The 20,797-nt window shown below is 43.6% G+C and overlaps 1 protein-coding gene and 1 pseudogene across 1 annotated transcript; one reads left to right on the top strand and one right to left on the bottom strand.

Annotated features, from left to right (window-relative positions):
• LOC148014003 (uncharacterized) overlaps window positions 1-7,686 on the bottom strand; it is a 39,904-nt pseudogene extending 32,218 nt beyond the window's left edge.
• A 335-nt stretch (window positions 7,687-8,021) lies between these two features.
• Window positions 8,022-17,432, top strand: LOC148014002 (uncharacterized). Its single transcript, XM_087666505.1, has 9 exons — window positions 8,022-8,079; window positions 9,291-9,396; window positions 9,482-9,695; window positions 9,762-9,924; window positions 10,168-10,352; window positions 10,445-10,536; window positions 10,626-10,831; window positions 10,927-11,176; window positions 17,420-17,432. Exons 1-9 carry the CDS (start codon window positions 8,022-8,024, stop codon window positions 17,430-17,432), a joined length of 1,287 nt encoding a protein of 428 aa, XP_087522631.1.
• Window positions 17,433-20,797: the final 3,365 nt, after the last annotated feature.

The following is a 20,797-nucleotide window of genomic DNA, read 5'->3' as shown; positions in this document are numbered from 1 at the left end:
TTGTTGGTCAGATGATGGAGCAGAACTTGCAGGTTAGATTCAATAAACATGGCTGCTTTATTGAAGAGTTTGGCAATGGATGCAAGTTGATAGCTTGTGGTCACAGGAATGGCCGAATGTTTACTCTTGATGCTTCTTTGCCAGAGCTGAATTCAGCTATGTTTGCCCATGGTTTTGGCACTGTTAGGGATTTGGAAATATGGCACAAGAGAGTGGGGCATGTCAATTTGCAAAGGCTGCAAATTATGCAAAAGAAATAGCTGGTTACAGGTTTACCCAAGTTCCAATATTCAGATATTGGTCATGTATGCGAGGCTTGCCAGTTCGGTAAGCAGTCACGATTGCCGTTTGTCAGGCATGTAAGACAGAGTACACGTCCATTGCAGTTAGTGCACTCTGATGTTTGGGGGCTAGCTCATGATGTATCTATGGGAGGTTCCAGATATTATGTATCTTTCATTGACGACTATAGTCGCTATACCTGGCTTTACATATTGAAAACAAAAGATGAGATCTTTGCTGTTTTTTAGCAATTTAAAGCACAGCTTGAGAAGGAGTTTGAATGCTACATATCTTGCTTGAGATCTGATAGTGGTGGGGAGTATGTATCAAATGAATTTGATGATTTCTTGGCTGAAAATGGCATTCATAGACAGCTCACCTGCAGCTACACTCCGCAGAATGGAGTAGCTGAAAGGAAGAATAGGGTTCTGATGGAAGCTACTAGGGCCATGATGAATGAAAAGCATATGCTGCTTTACTATTGGGCAGAGGATGTTATGACAGCCGTATACATTTTGAATAGGACTCCCATTGCAGGTATTCATGAGATGACACCATTTGAGAAGCTGTATGGCTATAAGCTGGATGTAAGTCACATGAAAGTTTTTGGCTATCTTGCTTATGTGCATATTCTAGATGAGAAAAGGAAGAAGCTGGATCCCAAAGCGCATAAGTGTGTTTTCATTGGATATTCACAGGAGAAGAAGGCATACAAATGCTATGATCCCTCTACCAGGGAGACTTTGGTAAGCAGGAATGTTATCTTTGATGAGATGGGCTCTTGGTATGTATCACCAGTTGCAGTGCCAGAGCGGATATGCCTCCCACTCATGTCTCTACAGTTGATTTGCAGCAGAGCACTGCCATGACAGGACCTCGTAGTCAGACAATATCCCCATGGACAGGGAGATTGAGGAGCTCACCGTCCATTGACACCAGTATGTCAGTGAGCGGGAGACATGATGTCTTGGACAGCAAAGGAAAATTGAAAGTTATTGAGGATGCATCTAGTATGATGACACCTGGCAGAATGACTTCTGGCTATGAGTCTAGAGATACTCTAGACAGTGACCTTGGTATTCCAACTGTCTATACGCCTGCCACAAGGCAGAGCAGGTATATTCCGCCTCATGAGAGAGGGGAATCGAGTAGTGCACCACAGCTTAGATGCTCGCAGAGGGTCAGATACCCTGTTGGCAGGTTGACATACAGTGGCTACTCTGCAAAGCATTATGCTTACATGACAAAAGTGATGGAGGTCAAAGAACTAGGTACATATGCCGAAGCAGTGAAAGATGAGAATTGGTGTGTAGCCATGGATGAAGAAATGAATGCCTTGGCTGAAAATAAGACGTGGGATTTGGTGCCACTGCCTGAAGGGAAAAAGACCATTGGCTGCAAATGGGTCTACAAAATCAAATGCAAGTTAGATGGCAGTGTGGAGAGATACAAATCCAGGCTTGTCGCAAAGGGGTATGCCCAAGAATATGGACTTGATTAGGAGGAAACATTCAGCCTTGTTGCCAAGATGGCAACCATTCGCACTATGATTGCCTTGGCTATTGCTAAAGGCTAGAAATTACAGCAGATGGATGTTAAGAATGCATTTCTTAACGGTGACCTAGCAGAGGATGTTTATATGGTTCAGCCGGAAGGGTATGTTCACCCTGATTTTCAGCATTTTGTATGCAGGCTAAAAAAGGCATTGTACGGGCTGAAGCAGGCTCCGAGAGCTTGGCATGCTAAGATCAGTAACTACTTGTAAAGATTGGGTTTTGTTGTTGGCAAGGCTGATCACAACCTATTTACAAAGAAGACTGACAGTGGTTTAGTAGTGCTGGTCATATATGTTGATGATTTGATAATCACTGGTGATGATGGGCATACAACATGTAATGAAGATGCTGAAATCTGAATTTGACATGAAAGACTTTGGGAGAACTGAAGTATTTCTTGGGCATTTAGGTAGTTCCAGCTGATAATGGGTTATGGCTGATGCAGAAGCACTATGCCATAGAGATGCTGAAGAAGTATGGCATGGCTGAATGCAAACCTCTGGATACACCTCTTGATCAGAATGTCAAGCTAGACATGAACACTGGGGCTGAAGTAGAGGATGTGACTATGTACAGGCAGATGGTTGGCAGCTTGATTTACTTGACCATCACTAGGCCTGACTTGAGCTATGTTGTAGGGCTCATAAGCCAGTTTATGCAGAAGCCTAGAAAGCCACACTTGGATGCAGGTAGACGCATTATGAGATATGCTAAGTCCATTGTAGAGTATGGGTTGTTCTATGTCAGAGATAAGCCCTTGATATTGACTGGATACACGGATGCAGATTGGGGGGTGTGTTATTTTTGCAAGCTTTTGATTTCGTGCTTTTGCAATTGAAATTGATTTTTAGAGCTTTTTGAAACAACCTTGGATGCTTTCTACAAATGACATGTCAAAAATATATTGCGCATCATGCATTACTAACCCATTCACAATAAAGGGAGCAATGGTGTTGAATAATCACAACAAATAATAACATTCCAAAGTTTTGCATTACCCAAAAGGAGTACAATATCTAGAAAGGTTCCAAGATCTTCATGTAACAAAAAGGACATGTCACACCCTAATGAAGTGCATGATGATGAGTCCTCCAGAACAATGAATGAGCCATGCTTACGTTGGGCTTCCTACATAATAGGGCATATCTTACGTGTTTGCCCTAACACAAAGGCAAGGTCTGTGGGGGTTAGTGCAGGCTGATGTATGACCATGTGCTCCTTGGGTTGAAGGCCAAGTATGTGCATGTACACATAATACATATGTTTGCAAGCAAGAAATGCCTTTTGGGTAGATTCTCTTTTTTGAAAATCAGGACAAGTGCACCTAGGCTCTTCTTTGATGTGCACATCATAACAACTCTCTGTCAAGACTCGAAATACTGAATGTTGTCTCTCAAGTTGCACTATCTCCTCCAAGAATGTCACAACCATGCAACCAGCTGCCTCTATTCTCTTTTGTGCATCTTTGGAAATTCCATGTCTCCACTTGCGTCTTCTCCCGCTTGAACCACATTCTGTAGAAATAGGAGGTTTGCTCTTCTCGTTCCTTGGTGGTGCTGTAAAGCTAAAGCAGGCAAACTTGAAACCAGCCTGTCTTAGGCTGCTACACTCTTCCTTCGATATATTTGTTCCTATATCAACTGGCCACAAAGATGGAACAATTGGTGATGCTATCACTTGTTTCTACACAGTGTTTGTATGCTTGACATCATGATTACAGAACCATATCCATTGTGCAATGGCCTTGTTCTTATAGGCTCTCTCACACCAAAAGCATGGTGCGACTAACCCCACTTGCCGACTCTGTAATTTGCTGCTGCAATTCTTTCTACCCTCCATACCAAAACACTTTCTCACACAGTTAGGTGGTGTCCTTCGTAAAGCCCACTCCTCCTGTGCCACTTCTACCTCTTCTACGTGAGTTGACGTTTCCGCATTTGGTGCACTTACTCCACCTGCAAAGGGCTTGATTGGTATCTCCTCATCCTCTTGGATACATATCTCTTCCATCTTTCCATCGTCAAACTGTATACTCCGCGGCCTGCCCCTGATTTTCCTTTGCCTTGACTCCATCACGTATCCCGGTCTATGAGAACTTACAGTTGCTCCACCTCCCTTCTTTTTTCTTTGCACAGTCTCCCTATCACCTTGCATTATAGGCTCCTCGTACAAAGGACTTCCAGCTACAACACCTTGCAACGCCCGTGCAACAGAGGAGGGATTTGGGGATTCCCTTTTGCTGGCACTAGCCAAAAAAGACTCCATAGAAGGCCCAGATCCAATAAACCTCCCCGTGGTATAGCCCAACCTCTTTGCACATTGAATATATGCATTCAAAACATCACTAACACATGCATCATAAAGTGATATCTTTCGTTTTCCACCCTCACCTGCTAACAAACTAGCATGGACACTTTCTGATAAGTTTATGCTTGGAATTTGAGCATGTTCCCAAGGACTTTTGTTAGCCTGCGGAGTCAAATCCAAAAATAGAATCAGTAGCTCTCCCCATTGCTACATTGTGCAACAAATCTTAATGAGCTGGAAAAAATGTCACACTTACATGAGATTCAATTCCTCCCCAATGGGCAATTCTTTGCTCCCACCATTTCAACCACCTATCCAAAGCCTTGATGTGTTCCTTGTTGACATTTCGTGCCCACCAATCTCGGATAGCAGAGGCCTGAAGTGAGGCTAGTTGAGTTGTCGTTGCTAGCCTCCATGCTTCACACAATTCAATGTGGTGCATTTGTTTATCCACAATGACTAATTTCTTGGTATGCTTTTGCAAACTTTGCTCCCAATGAAAAAGACAAGAACGCTCCCTCCCTTCCATTATGTTATGAGGCCCTCCATTGTACACAACCCTTATTGCCATCCAATTCGCACTTGCCTCATCGGACATAAACCCAGCAAAGTTAGGTGGATCATGGCCACATTGAACCATGACAGAATTCAAATTTCTCCAAAACAGGATTTGAGACTCTTCATCCTCCTCTTTAAATTCACATATTGCAATTACCTGCAATGCTCTCATGCTAGTTCATGATTGATACATTAGTATAGTGTTCATCAACAACAATTTAATTTCAATAAAAGCTTTCATTATGTTGCCACATACCCATGATCATAAACTGAACAAGACATAGTTGCCCACCCATCAATCCTATGGGTATGATCAAAGTGCACCCATGCACGTCGTAAATCCCCAGTCCCAATTCTCCTCATACGATTCACTAAGTCCACCCCTGATGCTGGTCCCTTGGTGGACATTTTAAACAAGTAGCACTTCTCCTTGGCATCACCTTGTCCTGGAAATCTACTTCCATGGAAAAATGGGAAGACACAACGTTTTTGCAAAAGAAGTATGTTGTCATACCCATCACCAACCACCTGACCTTGTTTGGCTCTTTCTTGTGAAACAATGCCTTTGAACCTATGTGTTTATTAGAGGGTTATTTCAAATGCAGGACATACATTGTAAGCAGAAAATAATAATGCACAAGCCTACCCTTTATTCTGCACAAGTGGCATCATTTCTTCTAGAAAATGATTAAGATCCACCTCTGTCGCCTCCGACTCGTCTTCTTTTGTTAAAGATTCAAACAACATCTGCCGAGCGACTAGCATCTGTATTTTTCGTGGACCTCCCTTTTCGATCTTTAGGACCGTGCGCACAAGCCTCCGCACCTTGTCAAGGGTTGCCCTCTTAGTGCCATGTTGAACACTGTGAGCATGCTCCCCAACATGGATCACCAAACGTGTCATTGTAGGATCCAATGGCAACACATAATAGATCATGCATTTGCAAATGGCTACACAAGTAGCAACATTAAGACAATAGTGACATGTTATCTTGGAGTTTCCCTCACTTGCAGGATAACCCATGCTCACGGTTCTATCCAAGTGACCATGGAAAAAAACATCATTGTATTTTCCCTCTGTTATGTAGTAAGGACAAGTGATCCTAAGACATTGAAGACTTCCAAGACAATAGCTCAAGCGCACAGTGCACTCAATTGCCATATTTGTCTGTGAGGGCCGCGATCACAGGTGACCATCATATTTTTGTTCCATACCCATCATTTGTTTCTTGCTATCTGTGGCTGGAAGCTCAAAAGCAATTGTGCCATTATACTCGATTGGGAGCTCATCCACCCTTCGTGGAGGTCCACAGAGCGCTAGTAATTTTTTCAATCTACCCGTTCTAGCTTTCTCCTCAATGAAGGCTGCAATCGAGTTATCATAGGAAGATAAGTCCCCGCTTTGGCTGCCCACACATAGGTCCTCCCCGACATTTGTGTCATCAACATCCTTCTTGTTATCTGAGTGTACCTCAAGACACACTGGAGTTGATGTGCTACAACCTGGAGTACAATCAATGTAGTTGTCAATCTCATCTTCTATTGACTCAATACTGTTAGATATGCACACATAGTTACTTGAGTGCCTGATAGAGTAGGTGGCTGATAATGTACTATCAATCAGATAGTGCGCATGCCCTTCATGATCCCATCTTGGAGACACAGTGACATTGTTTGCTCCACCATCATTCTCTATGACGGCTTGCAACCCCTGGAATTTTTGTGTTGGAGGCAATAGATTCTGTAGGTAGTACTCACTCAAAAGAATCTCCCCATTTCTTAATGAAACCCTGTGCTCTAAGCAATCACTGGCTAGTCTCCATGTCAAAATAGCAAAACTCGACATGTTGTGCCCTCTGGTGGGTTAGTATTTGATGAAGAGAAGAAAACTCTGAATATAGCTCACAGTGTGTATTTGATGAAGAGAAGAAAACTCTGAATATAGCAACAGTTCACCGTCACTACAAGCGGAGAGAAATCAATAGAAAAATTTACAACTCAACCACCCACCATCCTTCACCTTTATGCACTCATAATTTATTTATGTTGTATTAATTATTTAATTATTTAACGGCCAACTAGTTACCTAATTACGCAATCAACGGCTAACTTCTTTATTAGGGTTATTAAGTCTCTCCTCAACTCTCTCCTCTCTTTCTCAACTCTCTCCTCTCTTTGCTCTCACTCTCTCTCCTCTCCCTCTCTCTCTTTCTCCCTTCTCTTTCTCTCTCTCTCCCTTCTCTCCCTTCTCCCTTCTCTTTCTCCCTTCTCTTTCTCTCTCTCTCCCTTCTCCCTTCTCTTTCTCCCTCTCTCCCTTCTCCCTTCTCTTTCTCCCTTCTCTTTCTCTCTCTCTCCCTTCTCTCTTTCTCCCTTCTCCCTTCTCTTTCTCTTTCTCCGTTCTTTCTCCCTTCTCCCTTCTCTTTCTCTTCTCTTTCTCCCTTCTCTTTCTCCCTTCTCTTTCTCCCTTCTCCCTTCTCTCCCTCTCTCCGTCTCTCTCACACGACGGTGCCCCAAAACTCCTGCAGCTCTTACAGCTCCTACAACTCTCACGACGGTGCCCCACAACGGCTTCGTATCCTGCACGACTGTGCAACTCCTGCAGCTCCTGTAGCTCTCGCTTCATTCCTGTAGCTCCTGTAGCTCTCGCTTCGTTCCTGTAGCTCCTGTAGCTCTCACTTCGTTCCTGTAACTCCTGTAGCTCCTGTAGCTCTCGCTCCTATAGCTCAGGACGGTGCCCCACAACAGCTTCGTATCCTGCGCGACTGTCCGTAACTCCTGCAGCTCTCGCTTCGTTCGTAACTCCTGCAGCATCCGCGACGATCAACCGCTTCGTCCGTGGCCTCCCAATCAACGGCTTCGTCCGTGGCCTCGTCCGTGGCCTCCCAATCCGCGATGATCAACGGCTTCGTCTGTCCCAGGTAACACCTTGAGCCCCCCAATCGTCCACATCCACGCGGACGATGGGTGGGCTTAAGCTTGGTCATTTGCTTAAGCTTTGTCACGCTTTGTCTTTTGGTCACACTTTGTCACGCTTTGTCTTTTGGTCACGCTTCGTCTTTTGCCTTTTGGTCATGCTTAAGCTTTGTCACGCTTTAGCTTGTTAATTTGGTCATGCTTCTGTGGGCTAAGCCGTCATGTGGGCCTCCAAGGTAACACCTTGAAGCCCCCCAATCATCCGTGTCCACGCGGACGATGGGTGGGCTTATGCCCCATGGCAACTGTCCCGTATGCCGTCCCATCATTTGGTTATGCTGTCCCGTCGTGTGGGCCTCCAAGGTAACACCTTGAAGCCCCCCAATCGTTCGCGTCCACGCGGACGATGGGTGGGCTTATGCCCCATGGCAACTGTCCCGTATGCCGTCCGACGGACCTCCAAGGTAAGAGATTGAACCCCCCATGGATACAAGCGTGTGGCTTCGTCCCATATGCTTCGTGAGAATAAGGTAAGAGATTGAACCCCCCAATCGTCCGCGTCCGCGCGGACGATCCGTGGGCTTATGCACAAGCATGTGGCTTCGTCCATGGCTTTGTCCCGTGACCTTAAAGAGATTGATTGTGTTGCTAATCTTAAAGAGATTGATTGTGTTGTTAATCTTAAAGAGGTTGATTGTGTATCTATTTGTAAGTGTGTAGAGAAAGTTATGGCACCTAAAAGAGTGCTTAGAAAGAGAAAGAAATGTGTGTCACCTCATAGTAGCCATGAAGTCTGTATGAAGCTACGTTCAGGATGTGTTCCTGGGCGGATCTTAGAGCAAGAAGCATCATCGCGTTTGAGATCAGTGGACACTCCTTCAACAAAGAAAGGACGTGGTCCAAAAAGATGTGTCTACATTGATGACGAAGCACAAGTGGATGGGGACTCCAATACAATTGACGGGGTTGCGGAGCACACAGGTAGTCACTTATGTGTCCATTTCATTTACATATGACACTTTGTTCAGTGTTATGTATTAAATATGATTGGTTTAATGCTACTTTTTTTTATTTTTACTTATTAATATCTGCTCCTACAGAGACTAATGTGCAACATGATAGTCTAGATGACAAAGAAGAGGTGAGTGGTGATAGTGATCAAAGGGAGAATGATGATGAAAAAGAAAAGAAGCACTCAAGGAACTTAGGCAAGCAAGTCTCTCTAGGACTGATGAAGGATGTGCTGAGTCAATTTTATATAAAAAAGAGGACGCTACCTCCTCTTGTGCCTCTTTGCAGATTAGTGGCTCATGAGGCAGTCAGATTTGCTATGGATGATGCCCAGTGGTTGATTCCTTCCTTTGATTCCACTGGTTATCTTGAGACTATGGGACACTTCCTTGTGTCAGTTGAAGGTCCGAGAGGGGAGACCATGTCTGTGACAGCCAGCAATCTAGATGAATGGGGTCCAATATGGCATCAAAGAAATGAGGATTTTGAGAGGGCTCTTGGAAGAGAGTGGCAAGACCTTAAGGGTAAAAAGTTCTTGGTTTGGGATGGAAACCACAGGCTTAAAACGTGGTGGAAACGCATAAAGGAAAGTAAGTTGTCCACTATACATGCAAGTATTGAATGTTCGTATCCCATTCTTATGTTTGTTGGTTTTCAATTACAGAGTACTCCGACTGTGCTCACTACCATGTTAGGGTACGGTGCCAATTCATTGAGGTGCCCAAGGCAAAGGAAGCAGAGCTACTACTCGCACTAGACACCACCAACGCGTAAGTCTTCTTCCTTTAACTATGCTCCTCTTTGTAATATGTTACACTTACATTCTCATATTATGCTTTTGTTTGTTTTCAATAGTATTGCCAGAGCTCATGTTACTCCAAATATTGCGCATGAGGTGTATATGTTTCAAAAGTTTGGTATTGCAAACAAAGACTCCATTCTAGATAGATTGAGTCCGGCCATGAGGAAGTGGGCTGAGGTTGAGATGAGTATAGAGGCAAGGTATTATCATGGTGTTGCTCCATGGTATAACTCTCCTTGCGGTTTAATATCTCAGCTTGTATGGAAGGTGATTTTCTCACTTGTATGAGATGTGCTTTTCTATCTCTAATTTAGTTTTTTTTTGGAATGATAGGATGAATTTCATGTCTTCATCTCAAAAGAAACTGCTAAGCTTGAGGCTCTTGGTCTAGATGAGGTAGAGAGGAAGAAACGTTTGGAGAAGGCTACAAGGGTGGAAGAGGAGCGCCTTAAGGATAGGGGTTACAAATACCTATCCATTGCTAATCCCCAAAATGGTGATGAGTTCTTTAAGTTGTTATTTGGGCTAAAGTGGGATGATGCAAGCATGCTCAAGATCACAAGAGACAAGCTGTATTGTCTCACAAGCTCAAAAATCCCTGCGGAAAGGTAATTTGTATATATAACGCAAGGTGTGTGTATGTGATGCTTTTTTCTTCAATGCTTTCTATTTGCGTATATTGTTGTGCATCACAAGAAAAAAATATTGTTGCATCTTATGAGTCTCACAAAGGCCAAAGACCCCCAATACCCACATTTTGGTGATTATAAGCTCTTTCGGGTTTACATGAAGAAAGAGACATATTGGGCTCACTTGCATTCGGAGGCACTACTTCAGATTGATAGGATACAAGTAGAAGGTCCACAGCTACCAGATTCATTTGAGGAGTTCTTTAAGCTTAACATGAAGAATCATGTCATGCAGGTTGACTCAATGCAGTGCATTCATATTGCTTTCTTAAGTTCTTTCTTAAAATGTATATGTGCTAATGTTAAGTGCTTGTGAAACTTGTGTAGGCTTTTGTACACCTCTTGGATGGAGTGAAATCTTCAGATGTTGCAGAGAAGATGCCAGAGCTTACGTTTTCAGCCAAACGTGTGATTTATAGGTTAGCATGCATTTTCATATTAGATTGTGTGTCTGATTTTCATATTAGATTGCATGCATTTGCTTGCGTAATTGGCAAGAATGTTGCAGGTGGATACTACAATGTGTAGAAGAGAAGAGGCTGGATGCAGCTCCGCAATTCACAAGAGAGTGGATTGATGTTCGTGACGAGAACACTATGTATTCTCCATCATTACGTGATAGAAAATTGACGGCATGGGAGGCAAGTGTTTGCCCTTGGTGGCTGGATTACCCTGTGGGGGTTATCCCTAAGCAAGAGAAAGATCTGCATGACAGTAAGTACTTCAATCTATGTAAACATCTTGTCGCTTTTGTAGCAATAGTTTTTGTGCTCATGCATGGGAGTCTAAGGGTGAATGATACTATGTAGGATTCAAGGAGGGAGTTGATACTCATGAACCACTTACCGCACCCACCACTGTAGAGGAGCAAGCAACCAAGGCTACCAAAGGTGCCACCCAGGGTACTCAAGGTAATCCAGGGAGAAAAAATGTGCCAGAGTCCTCTATGGCGCCCACCACCTCCTTTGTTGCAGATTCATCTCTTGGTCGAGAGAATTGGGAGAGGCGACCTATGACCCATTTAGTAGGTGAGAAGTCTTATATTAACTTGAACTTCGTGTATGATTATTAAAAATAAATTACTTTGAGATAATTGTTGCAGGGTTCCAATATCAAACATATGTCGATGCTCTATTAGTGGATGTGACCCCAAATTGATAGATTTGCCCTTGATAGGTAGACATGACAACTACATATTGCAAGAACATCAATTTACATGTTGCATATAGCATTGCATCATCGGTTACTTTGCATTAATGACTATGTTGTTTTGTGTATAGCATCAACAAGTTTGTTGCAACACAAAAGATGCATCTTTATAGCAAAGATGGAGTTCCATGTCAAGAGGTGGCTCGATTGATATTTGCGGATTTTCCTACTGTCAAGAATCGCGTGGTGGAGGGGGTTGCTCAAGATGCTGCGCCGAACACACACAGAATGCACAAGGAGAAGCTCACTCAAGAGACAAGAAGAGAGATGGAGGCCAAAACGTTTTCTTGCCGATTTCTTCTTCTTCTTCCACACACTTTACAATGTACACAAAGTATAGATAAGATACAACATAAAAGGAAAGTGGCCTACTAAGTCAAACAATGCATAACCGACTACACTAGTCGAATGGCGCTATAACTATGCCAGCTGTAAATAGGTGTAACAACCTGAATATAATAAGTAATGAGTCAGTGGCCATGTGAGAGTCATAATGACCACCGACGTGCTAAGTGTAAACGTGTGGACCCATCTAACCAGGCGGTCCATCATCCATGTCCACATGTGTTGAGCTTGCCATCTCAACACTCCCCCTCAAGCTCAACTGCATCTCTGCAACTCCAAGTAAGCTTCGAAACTTTTGAAGCTTCTCTGTACCCAATGCCTTCGTGAAGATATCAGCTATCTGATCCTGTGTGCTGACATACACCAAGTCAATCTCACCTGCTAGTACCTTCTCTCTCACAAAGTGGTAGTGTATCTCAATATGTTTTGTCCTGGCATGGAACACAGGGTTCCTAGCCAACTGTATACTGCTCATGTTGTCACAATAAATGACAACTGGACCTTCCACCTGCACATCCAAATCAGCCAATAACTTTTGCAGCCATACTACCTCACATGCTGCAACAGCAGCACCTCTATACTCAGCCTCTGTACTCGACAAAGCAACTGTAGATTGCTTTTTGCTGCTCCAAGCAACTGCTGCACTACCAAGAGAGAACATGTATCCGCTGGTAGATCTTCTATCCGACATACTACCAGCCCAATCTGCATCTGTGTATCCAAACACATGTACGTCTGTACCTGCCTCATAGAAAAGTCCATAATGTAATGTGGACTTGACATATCTCAATATGCATCTCACTGCATCCAAATGTGGCTTTCTAGGTACTTGCATAAACTGACTCACAAGACCAACAGCATAGCTCAAGTCTGGCCTTGTAATGGTCATGTAGATCAAACTCCCCACTATCCTCCTGAACATAGTAGGGTCTTCTATCTCATCCCCAACATCAGCACTCAGCTTTACATTCTGCTCCAACGGGACTGAAAGTGGTTTGCATGCAGTCATACCATACTTGGACAACATATCCAAGCCATACTGTCTTTGGGACAGCCATATACCATCATCACATCTGATCACCTCAATGCCAAGGAAGTACCTTAGCTCACCTAAATCCTTCATCTCAAACTCCATCTTCAAACAACCCTTGACTTCAGCAATCCCACTATCACTATCACCTGTAATAATCAAGTCATCCACATAGATGACTATGATGACCAAACCTGTATCTCCCTTTCTCACATAAAGTGAGTGATCAGCATCAGAAACATGAAAGCCAATATTGACAAGATACTCTCTGATCTTGTCAGACCATGCTCTAGGTGCTTGCTTGAGCCCATAGAGTGCCTTCTTCAACCTGCACACATACGTGGGATGCTCTAAATCTTCATAACCTGCTGGCTGATCCATATACACTTCTTCCTGCAAATCACCATGCAAGAAGGCATTCTTTACATCCATTTGCTGCAACCTCCAACCTTTGGCTGCTGCCAAAGCAATCACACATCTGATAGTTGCCATCCTAGCAACTGGACTGAAGGTTTCATCATAATCTATGCCATATGTTTGGGCATAGCCTTTTGCAACCAGCCTAGCTTTGTACCTGCTAATAGAACCATCTGCATTGTGCTTAATCTTATAAACCCACTTACATCCAATAGCTTTCTTTCCCTTTGGCAATGATACTAGATCCCAAGTCTTATTGGCCTCTAATGCAGCCATCTCCTCATCCATTGCTGCATCCCAATGAGCATGACCAACAGCCTCCTCAAAACATGTGGGCTCAACATCCTCAACTAGTTTCACCATATAAGCATAATGGTGAGCTGCATAACCCTCAAAACCAAATCTTTTAACAGGGTATCTCACCCTGCTAGACCTGCGTACCACTGGATCACTCAATGGAGTCTTTGCATTAACACGTGCTCTCTGCACACCTGGAGTTCTCACTGAAGGAATGCCAAGCTCATCATCTAAGCTCTCTGAGCCACTGGAGTCTCCATCAAGAACTGCATCAATGCCTTCTGACACTTTATTCTTTCCTTTGTCTTTACCTATAGTGCTACTAGATGCACCTGAAGATGTAGAGGTACTCCTTAGTCTCCCAGACCAAGGACTACTAGATGATGTCTCTGGTCCACTAAGAGTCCGTGATTCTTGCTTTTCAGCTTGCACATGAGTGTCATGATCATCATCAACATCCAATGCATCACCACTAGATGCATACCAGCTGCTCATTTCATCAAAGATGACATCCCTGCTCACTCTGAACTTACATGTGACAGGGTTGTAACAGCGATACCCTTTCTGCTCTAAAGAGTATCCAATAAAGACACACTTTTCAGCCTTTGGATCCAGTTTCTTTCACAACTCATCTGGCACATGAACATACGCAATGCAGCCAAATACTTTCAAGTGTGAAACATCAGGCTTCTTACCTGTAAAACATTCTTCGGGGGTCATACCATGAACTGCAGCTGTGGGAGTTCTGTTCATAATATAAACAGCAGTATGAACAGCCTCAGACCAAAAATGCTTAGGCATATTCTTTTCAGCCATCAAGGTGCGTGCAACTTCTGCAATATGCCTGTTTTTCCTTTCTGCAACCCCATTTTGCTGTGGGGTATACCTGCATGTGAACTATCTCTTTATCCCATGAGACCTCAGAAAATCACTGAACTCATTTGAGAGGTACTCTCCCCCTCCATCTGACCTGAGGCACTTTACTTTCAAGCCTGTTTCTCTTTCAACTGCAGCCTTGAAAGTTCTAAAGTGCTCAAAAGCTTCACTCTTTTCCTTCATAAAATATACCCACAGCTTTCTAGAGCAATCATCAATGAATGTGACAAAGTATGAACTGCCTCCAAGAGATACATTTTGTGTAGGCCCCCAAATGTCTGTATGCACAACATCAAGGATATTTCTGCTTACATCTCTGTCGTGTGAAAAGGGTTGTCTTGCCTGCTTACCAAACTGACATGCTTCACATACCTTCTGAAATTTTGCAACTTTAAATGTAGGCAAACCTGTAACCAACCCTTTGGACTGCATTAATTTCAGCCTTTGTACATTTGCATGTCCAATGCGTTTGTGCCAAATTTCAATGTCTGCAACAACACCTTTTCCTTTGGCATACATAGCCGCATTCATAGTAGGAATTCCAGCATCTAGAGTGAACATATGTCCAACTCTACTTCCCTTTGCTACCAACCTGCACTTGTCATTGAAGTCTTCTACAAAGCAGCCCTTTGCATTAAATCTGACTTGCAGCCCTTGCTCTACCATTTGACCGACTGACACCAAATTCTTTGTAATAGATGGCACATGTAATACATCTGAAAGACTCTTTGTCTTACCATCATGCAAGGAAAAGGGAACTTTTCCAATGTGTGAAATTGGGTGGCATGAGTCATCACCCGTCTGCACATAACCTGCATTCTGCAAATCCTGCATCTCTCCAAACCATTCTGCATGGCTGGTCATATGATTGGATGCACCTGAATCAACATACCAAACATCTTCATGTGTTCCCTTTCCTGTAACAGCATTCAGCATATGCTGCATAACGAACAAACGTTCATTTTTGTCTTCATTCTGTCGTGAAGACGATGCATAGTTTCCTTGCTGCAACTTACCACTGCGGATATCATCTCTCTTAGCATAACATTGGGCTGCAATATGACCTGTTTTGCCACAGTAGTGGCACACAATACCAGAGTTGTTAGAACCTCTATTCTGCCATCCACCTCTTCCTCTAAAGCTCCCCCTGCCTCTAAAGTTACCACGACCTCCTGAAACCTGCATATCGCCAAATTGCTGATTCAATCTGTTTTGCTGGTTATCACTACCACGTCCTGCACCACGGCCTCTTGAAGAGAACCTGCCACGTCCCCTTCCAGAACTGGAGTAGAAAGCTTGGACCTGTTCACCACTTCTTTCAGATGTCTCACTCTGCATGTTGATCTCTTCAGTGATCATAAGAGAGACCAATTCATCGAAATCTGGAAATGGCTTTCTGACATATACGGAAGTTACAAAAGACTTCCAAGCCTTTTCATTGTTAAGTCCACCCAAGGTAGACGACACCAAATCATCATCATCGGGCATTGCATCAATCGCTGCCAATGCATCTGCAATGCTTCTTACCTTCAGTGCATACTCATTGATAGACATCTTCCCTTTCTTTAATGTATTCAACTCTTGCTTGAGTTGAATCTTTCGTGCCTTTGTATTTACAGAAAACATACTTTCAAGTATGGTCCAAGCTGCATATGCATTCTCTGCATTTCTAATGTGTCCCAGCATGTTATTGTCAATTACTGCAGACAACCAATACATGACCTTCTTGTCTTTTGCATTCCATTCCTTTCGTGCCTTTGTCTCTTCTGCAGTTGGAGGATCACTCACCTCCGGCTCCTTTTCTTCACCTGAAACGAACTCGTAGAGGCCTTTTCCAATAAGGAAGTTCGTGACACGAAACTTCCATGATGGGTAGTTGTTCTTGTCGAGCTTCTCAATGATAGGGCTTCCACTGTTCTCTGCCATTATCACAATAATAATACCAAACAGCAAGCAAATCTTCTGCAACCCTCGACCTGTAGTACACAGCAATTCACCAGACAGCCTTTTCCACTGTCTGCTCAACAATACATGCAATCTGCAACCAGTTTGCAGATAAACCTTGTGTTTACTCACTGGTATACACCTTTGAACTTACAGATCTGAAATCTGTAACTTGCGCACCCACGTTCGGTCAATACAGTCGAAGTCACAGTGTACCCCGAAACTGCTGTCCGTAACCTTGCGGCTCTAAAACGGGCCCTGAAACGGCCTCAAATGCCCAAAATCTCTGTGGCTAAGCCCTAAAGGGCTTATCTGCAGAATATACAGCGCTCTTCGTGCACACCAAATCTCACTGCAATCTGAGATTTTTGCTCTGCCCTGCTTCCGGTGCCTCCATAGGCACTATCCAAGAGAAGGAGTGGAAGAATGGGAGAGATTCTTACCCGTAGCTTGCTTGCTCGAGCCTTGCTTCTTCTCCTTCACTTCAACCTTCGAAATCAGCCTCTCTCAATGGCACGGCTCTGATACCATGTCAAGAATCGCGTGGTGGAGGGGGTTGCTCAAGATGCTGCGCCGAACACACACAAAATGCACAAGGAGAAGCTCACTCAAGAGACAAGAAGAGAGATGGAGGCCAAAACGTTTTCTTGCTGATTTCTTCTTCTTCTTCCACACACTTTACAATGTACACAAAGTATAGATAAGATACAACATAAAAGGAAAGTGGCCTACTAAGTCAAACAATGCATAACCGACTACACTAGTCGAATGGCGCTATAACTATGCCAGCTGTAAATAGGTGTAACAACCTGAATATAATAAGTAATGAGTCAGTGGCCATGTGAGAGTCATAATGACCACCGACGTGCTAAGTGTAAACGTGTGGACCCATCTAACCAGGCGATCCATCATCCATGTCCACATGTGTTGAGCTTGCCATCTCAACACCTACGAGCTTGCTTGTGGATGCTCTAGGTCCCATCCCATTGGGTAAGTTATGCTTTCTATCACACAAGGTTTACATCAAACTCACTTCTCATATATCATAATGCCAATGTTGTTTGTAGAGGGCATGACTATTCCCAAGTGGAACACGTTCTCAAAGGGTCTAGTTATGGGTTGTATGGACCTTGCTCGCGAGTATTTGGCCGACTAGGGATTCTTAGTCACTATGTGCTTAGCAGAGCATATAGGTGAGTTTATTACGGATGCGGCAAGGGTGGGGTTTGTGCTTCACCACACTTGGACACTCATGTGTGACTCCAAGGCTTATCGACATCCCGTTACTAGAGAGGCGGTAAGATAACAAAGTTGGATACGTTGAACGTACGGTTGTATGTTCTAAATAAAGTTTATGTTACATGCTTTAAATAAAAACATGGATCACTTATTCTATTTCCACTCGTGAATAGGTACTTGATCTTACTGTGTGTCTTTGGCATCGTGCTGGTCATGTTGTGCCTTGCTACGACAGAGAGGCTAGGGAGAAGATTTCAGAGAGATTGTTTCCAGCGTATCGTAGCTACATGATGGATGATTGTGTCTTTCCCATGGACGTTGATGGTGTCATTGTCAAAGGTGGAGCAGAGAGGTCTCATCTTTTCTTTCGGTAAGTAGTCTTGCATGTTTTTGCTCTCAGGTTACCTTGTATGGTATTTTCATTGTTTCTACTTGCATGGCCGCAAAGATTCTGTATCTTGATTGGTGATATGTGATTGGTGATATGGTTAGGTGGTTACTAGCTACATTTACGAAATGCTACGACTATGTTTTGGATGTGTTTGCGGGGTGTGGTGGTTTGGCACGGGCCAGTGCAGAGGAGATGAGACATTGCATGTGTCTAGAAATAGATGATGTGCTCTATGGGGAGTGTTTGTCCACCATAGTGTGTGGACCGGTACCATGCTGAGAGAGAGTGTGTGTTTTTTTTTGAGAGACTCTAGACATTTCATTTTGTTACTACTTTTATATATATGTTTATTATACACTTCGTCATGTGACTATGCCCGATTTTGTCTAAGAGATTACATGCATTGGGATCTTTGATTTGTTTTTAGGAAGAGTGTACCTTGCAACTATTTGACACGAATATATTTTACTAGTTTTCCGTTGGTTTTGTTTTCTTGATGTGTGTTCATGTAAATGCAATGTGTCGTACTCCTTAAGTAAGACTATTTATATGCAAAATGGATATGTTGCACGAAAAAGCTCGAAAAAAAGAGATTGATTAGAAAAGAACGAAAATGAAAGCCCGCAAAAATAAAATCCCCCAGATTGGGCAGGTTGCTCATATGATCGTAGATCTACGAGTGGATATGCATTTGGATTTGGTAGCGGCATGATTAGCTGGAGCAGCAAGAAGCAACCTATGGTTGCTTTGTCGAGTATTGAGGCAGAGTATAGGGGTGCTGCATTGGTAGCATGCAAGATTTCATGGCTGCTCAAGCTTATGGCTGATTTGGACATACAGGTAGATGCTCTAGTGAAGTTACTATGTGATAATTTGAGTAGTGTACTCCTGGCTATGAATCCAGTCTATCATGCCAGGACGAAACACATAGAGGTACACTACCATTTCATCAAAGAGATGGTTCTTGCAGGACGAGTTGATCTTATGCATGTAAAGACAGATGAATAGGTTGCGGATATCTTTACCAAGTCCTTGGGTAAAGATAAGTTCTATGGTTTTAGACAGCTGCTTGGAGTACAGATGTTGTCTTGAGCTTGAGGGGGAGTGTTAGAATATCAAGCTCCTTCATGTGTGTTTGACCGACATGAGCTGGACACAGCTAGTTTGGCTAGATCAGTTAGGTACATTAAATAAGTCGGTTCTACTTCTGGTGTGAATGGTCTTTATGACCTTAGGTTGTATATGCACTAAAGTGTGTGTTGAAGATATAATGAGATGAATGGAGAGAGGAAGTATGTAGCCTCACTCTGTGTTGCTCTCTATCTGCATCCCTGAAAGGTAACACTCTCTAGTGTGGATACACCTGTTTCACCATCGTGACCTCAATCGGGGAACGCACCCACACCACATGAAATGCCACAGAGGCAAGACCAGGAAGAAGCATGTCAGCAAGCTAACCAAGACATACGGCCAAAGAGTGCTGACCAAGGAGGAAACCACCCAGCAACCTCCTCACCACTTTAGTAACCACTCCAGTAACCGTGAGCCTAGGAGATATGCTTCGGCAACACCCTTCCTTATGGCAAGAATTAAAGTATTGGATGGAGGGAAAAGAAGAGCATATTGCCACTGACTTGCAAGAGAAGGACGTGGTCACACAGATTCCAAGCCTAACGCTACACTCAGTTCCAAGGTCATTGCACGCCAATGCTTTCTAGGAAGGCACTGAGATGCATGCACTCTTACCTATCTTAGCCTTGGGGGATGTAACACAAAGAGGAATCGTAGACGCATGCATTGGTGTCAGTGTCTTGAGCTACGTAGTTCTACAGGCCTGGGGAAACCCACCCGTGAAAACGGCTAGGTTCAATGTCACATTGGCCAATGGAATGAAGGTCAGACCATTCGGGGTCCTAAAGAACTAGCCAGTGAAGGTCGCAAGGGTGCATTTTTCCATGAACTTCATTGTCATGAAGGGAGTGGACTACGACATACTGCTAGGCCGACCCTGGATGAGGAATGCTCGAGTTATTGAAGATTGGGGTAACAATTTCATCTTCTTGGGGAATAAAACAGAAGTGGTAAGGGTTGAGATGGATACCTGGAAGACTACCCTAGCTGACCTTGATGCTATCTCAACCATGCTAAAAGATGATGCAGAAGTAAGCAAACCCTATGGGTCATTGACCAAGTACATCCCTTGCCCTGAGGATGAGCAGGATTGGATGCACGTCTTGGCAACCATTGACCTATCATTCTTAGATGAGGAAGAGCTATATAGGAAATCTACTAAATCCCCAAGCATGCCACCAAGGGAGCCCATCGTCCCACTCTACATGATGGCAGAAATCTCACGTAACCCAGGGAAACTAGTCTCATTCCATATCCCCACCAACAAGCTCAAGCTTCAGGAAATCATAGGGTACCTGACCGATAAACTGAAGGGCAACATGGCTACCAATCTAAAATCCCTAAGTGATCTTTTGGTTAAGCCTGAGTGGAAATGGACCAAAATTCACGATCTGAACCTATTATACAATTGGGCTTTATTTACTGACAAAAATGAGATTGGAGAGGAATGCCTGGGGGATGAAGAGCACTCAAAGGGGCAAGACTCTGATGATGAGGAGTACGAGGACTGCTGCTCTATTGGAGACAAGAGTGAAGAAGAGTTAGACACGATAGAATATGACACTGAAGGGAGAGTGATCGAATAGATCAAGCAAACTCTAGGCCTAGAAGGGAAAGGGCAGGCTGGAATGAAAGAGGAGTCATGTGGATGGAGTGCGATAGATCCTAGTTGGAGCACATAGGAGCCATGGATTACGAATAGGTAGGAGTGGCACAACCATTGGTAGTTCCAGTGCTTAAGACGGATACACCTACTGAATTATGACCCCCTGGCAAAACTCCTTCCTCAAGTGGGGGATGT

The sequence above is a fragment of the Lygodium microphyllum genome, chromosome 25, assembly GCF_053477565.2.
Source record: "Lygodium microphyllum isolate KBCC chromosome 25, Lygodium_microphyllum_v1.1.10, whole genome shotgun sequence".
NCBI lineage: Eukaryota > Viridiplantae > Streptophyta > Polypodiopsida > Schizaeales > Lygodiaceae > Lygodium > Lygodium microphyllum.
The sequence above is the reverse complement of the archived record's forward strand: the minus strand, read 5'-3'. Positions and strand labels throughout refer to the sequence as shown.

Excerpts from the sequence above, each read along its gene's own strand:
- LOC148014002 (XM_087666505.1), top strand. The coding sequence starts at position 8,022 with ATGGGTGGGCTTATGCCCCATGGCAACTGTCCCGTATGCCGTCCGACG. Across the intron at positions 9,696-9,761 it reads TATCTCAGCTTGTATGGAAG|GATGAATTTCATGTCTTCAT; the intron begins GTGATTTTCTCA and ends TTGGAATGATAG. Across the intron at positions 10,537-10,625 it reads GCCAAACGTGTGATTTATAG|GTGGATACTACAATGTGTAG; the intron begins GTTAGCATGCAT and ends AGAATGTTGCAG.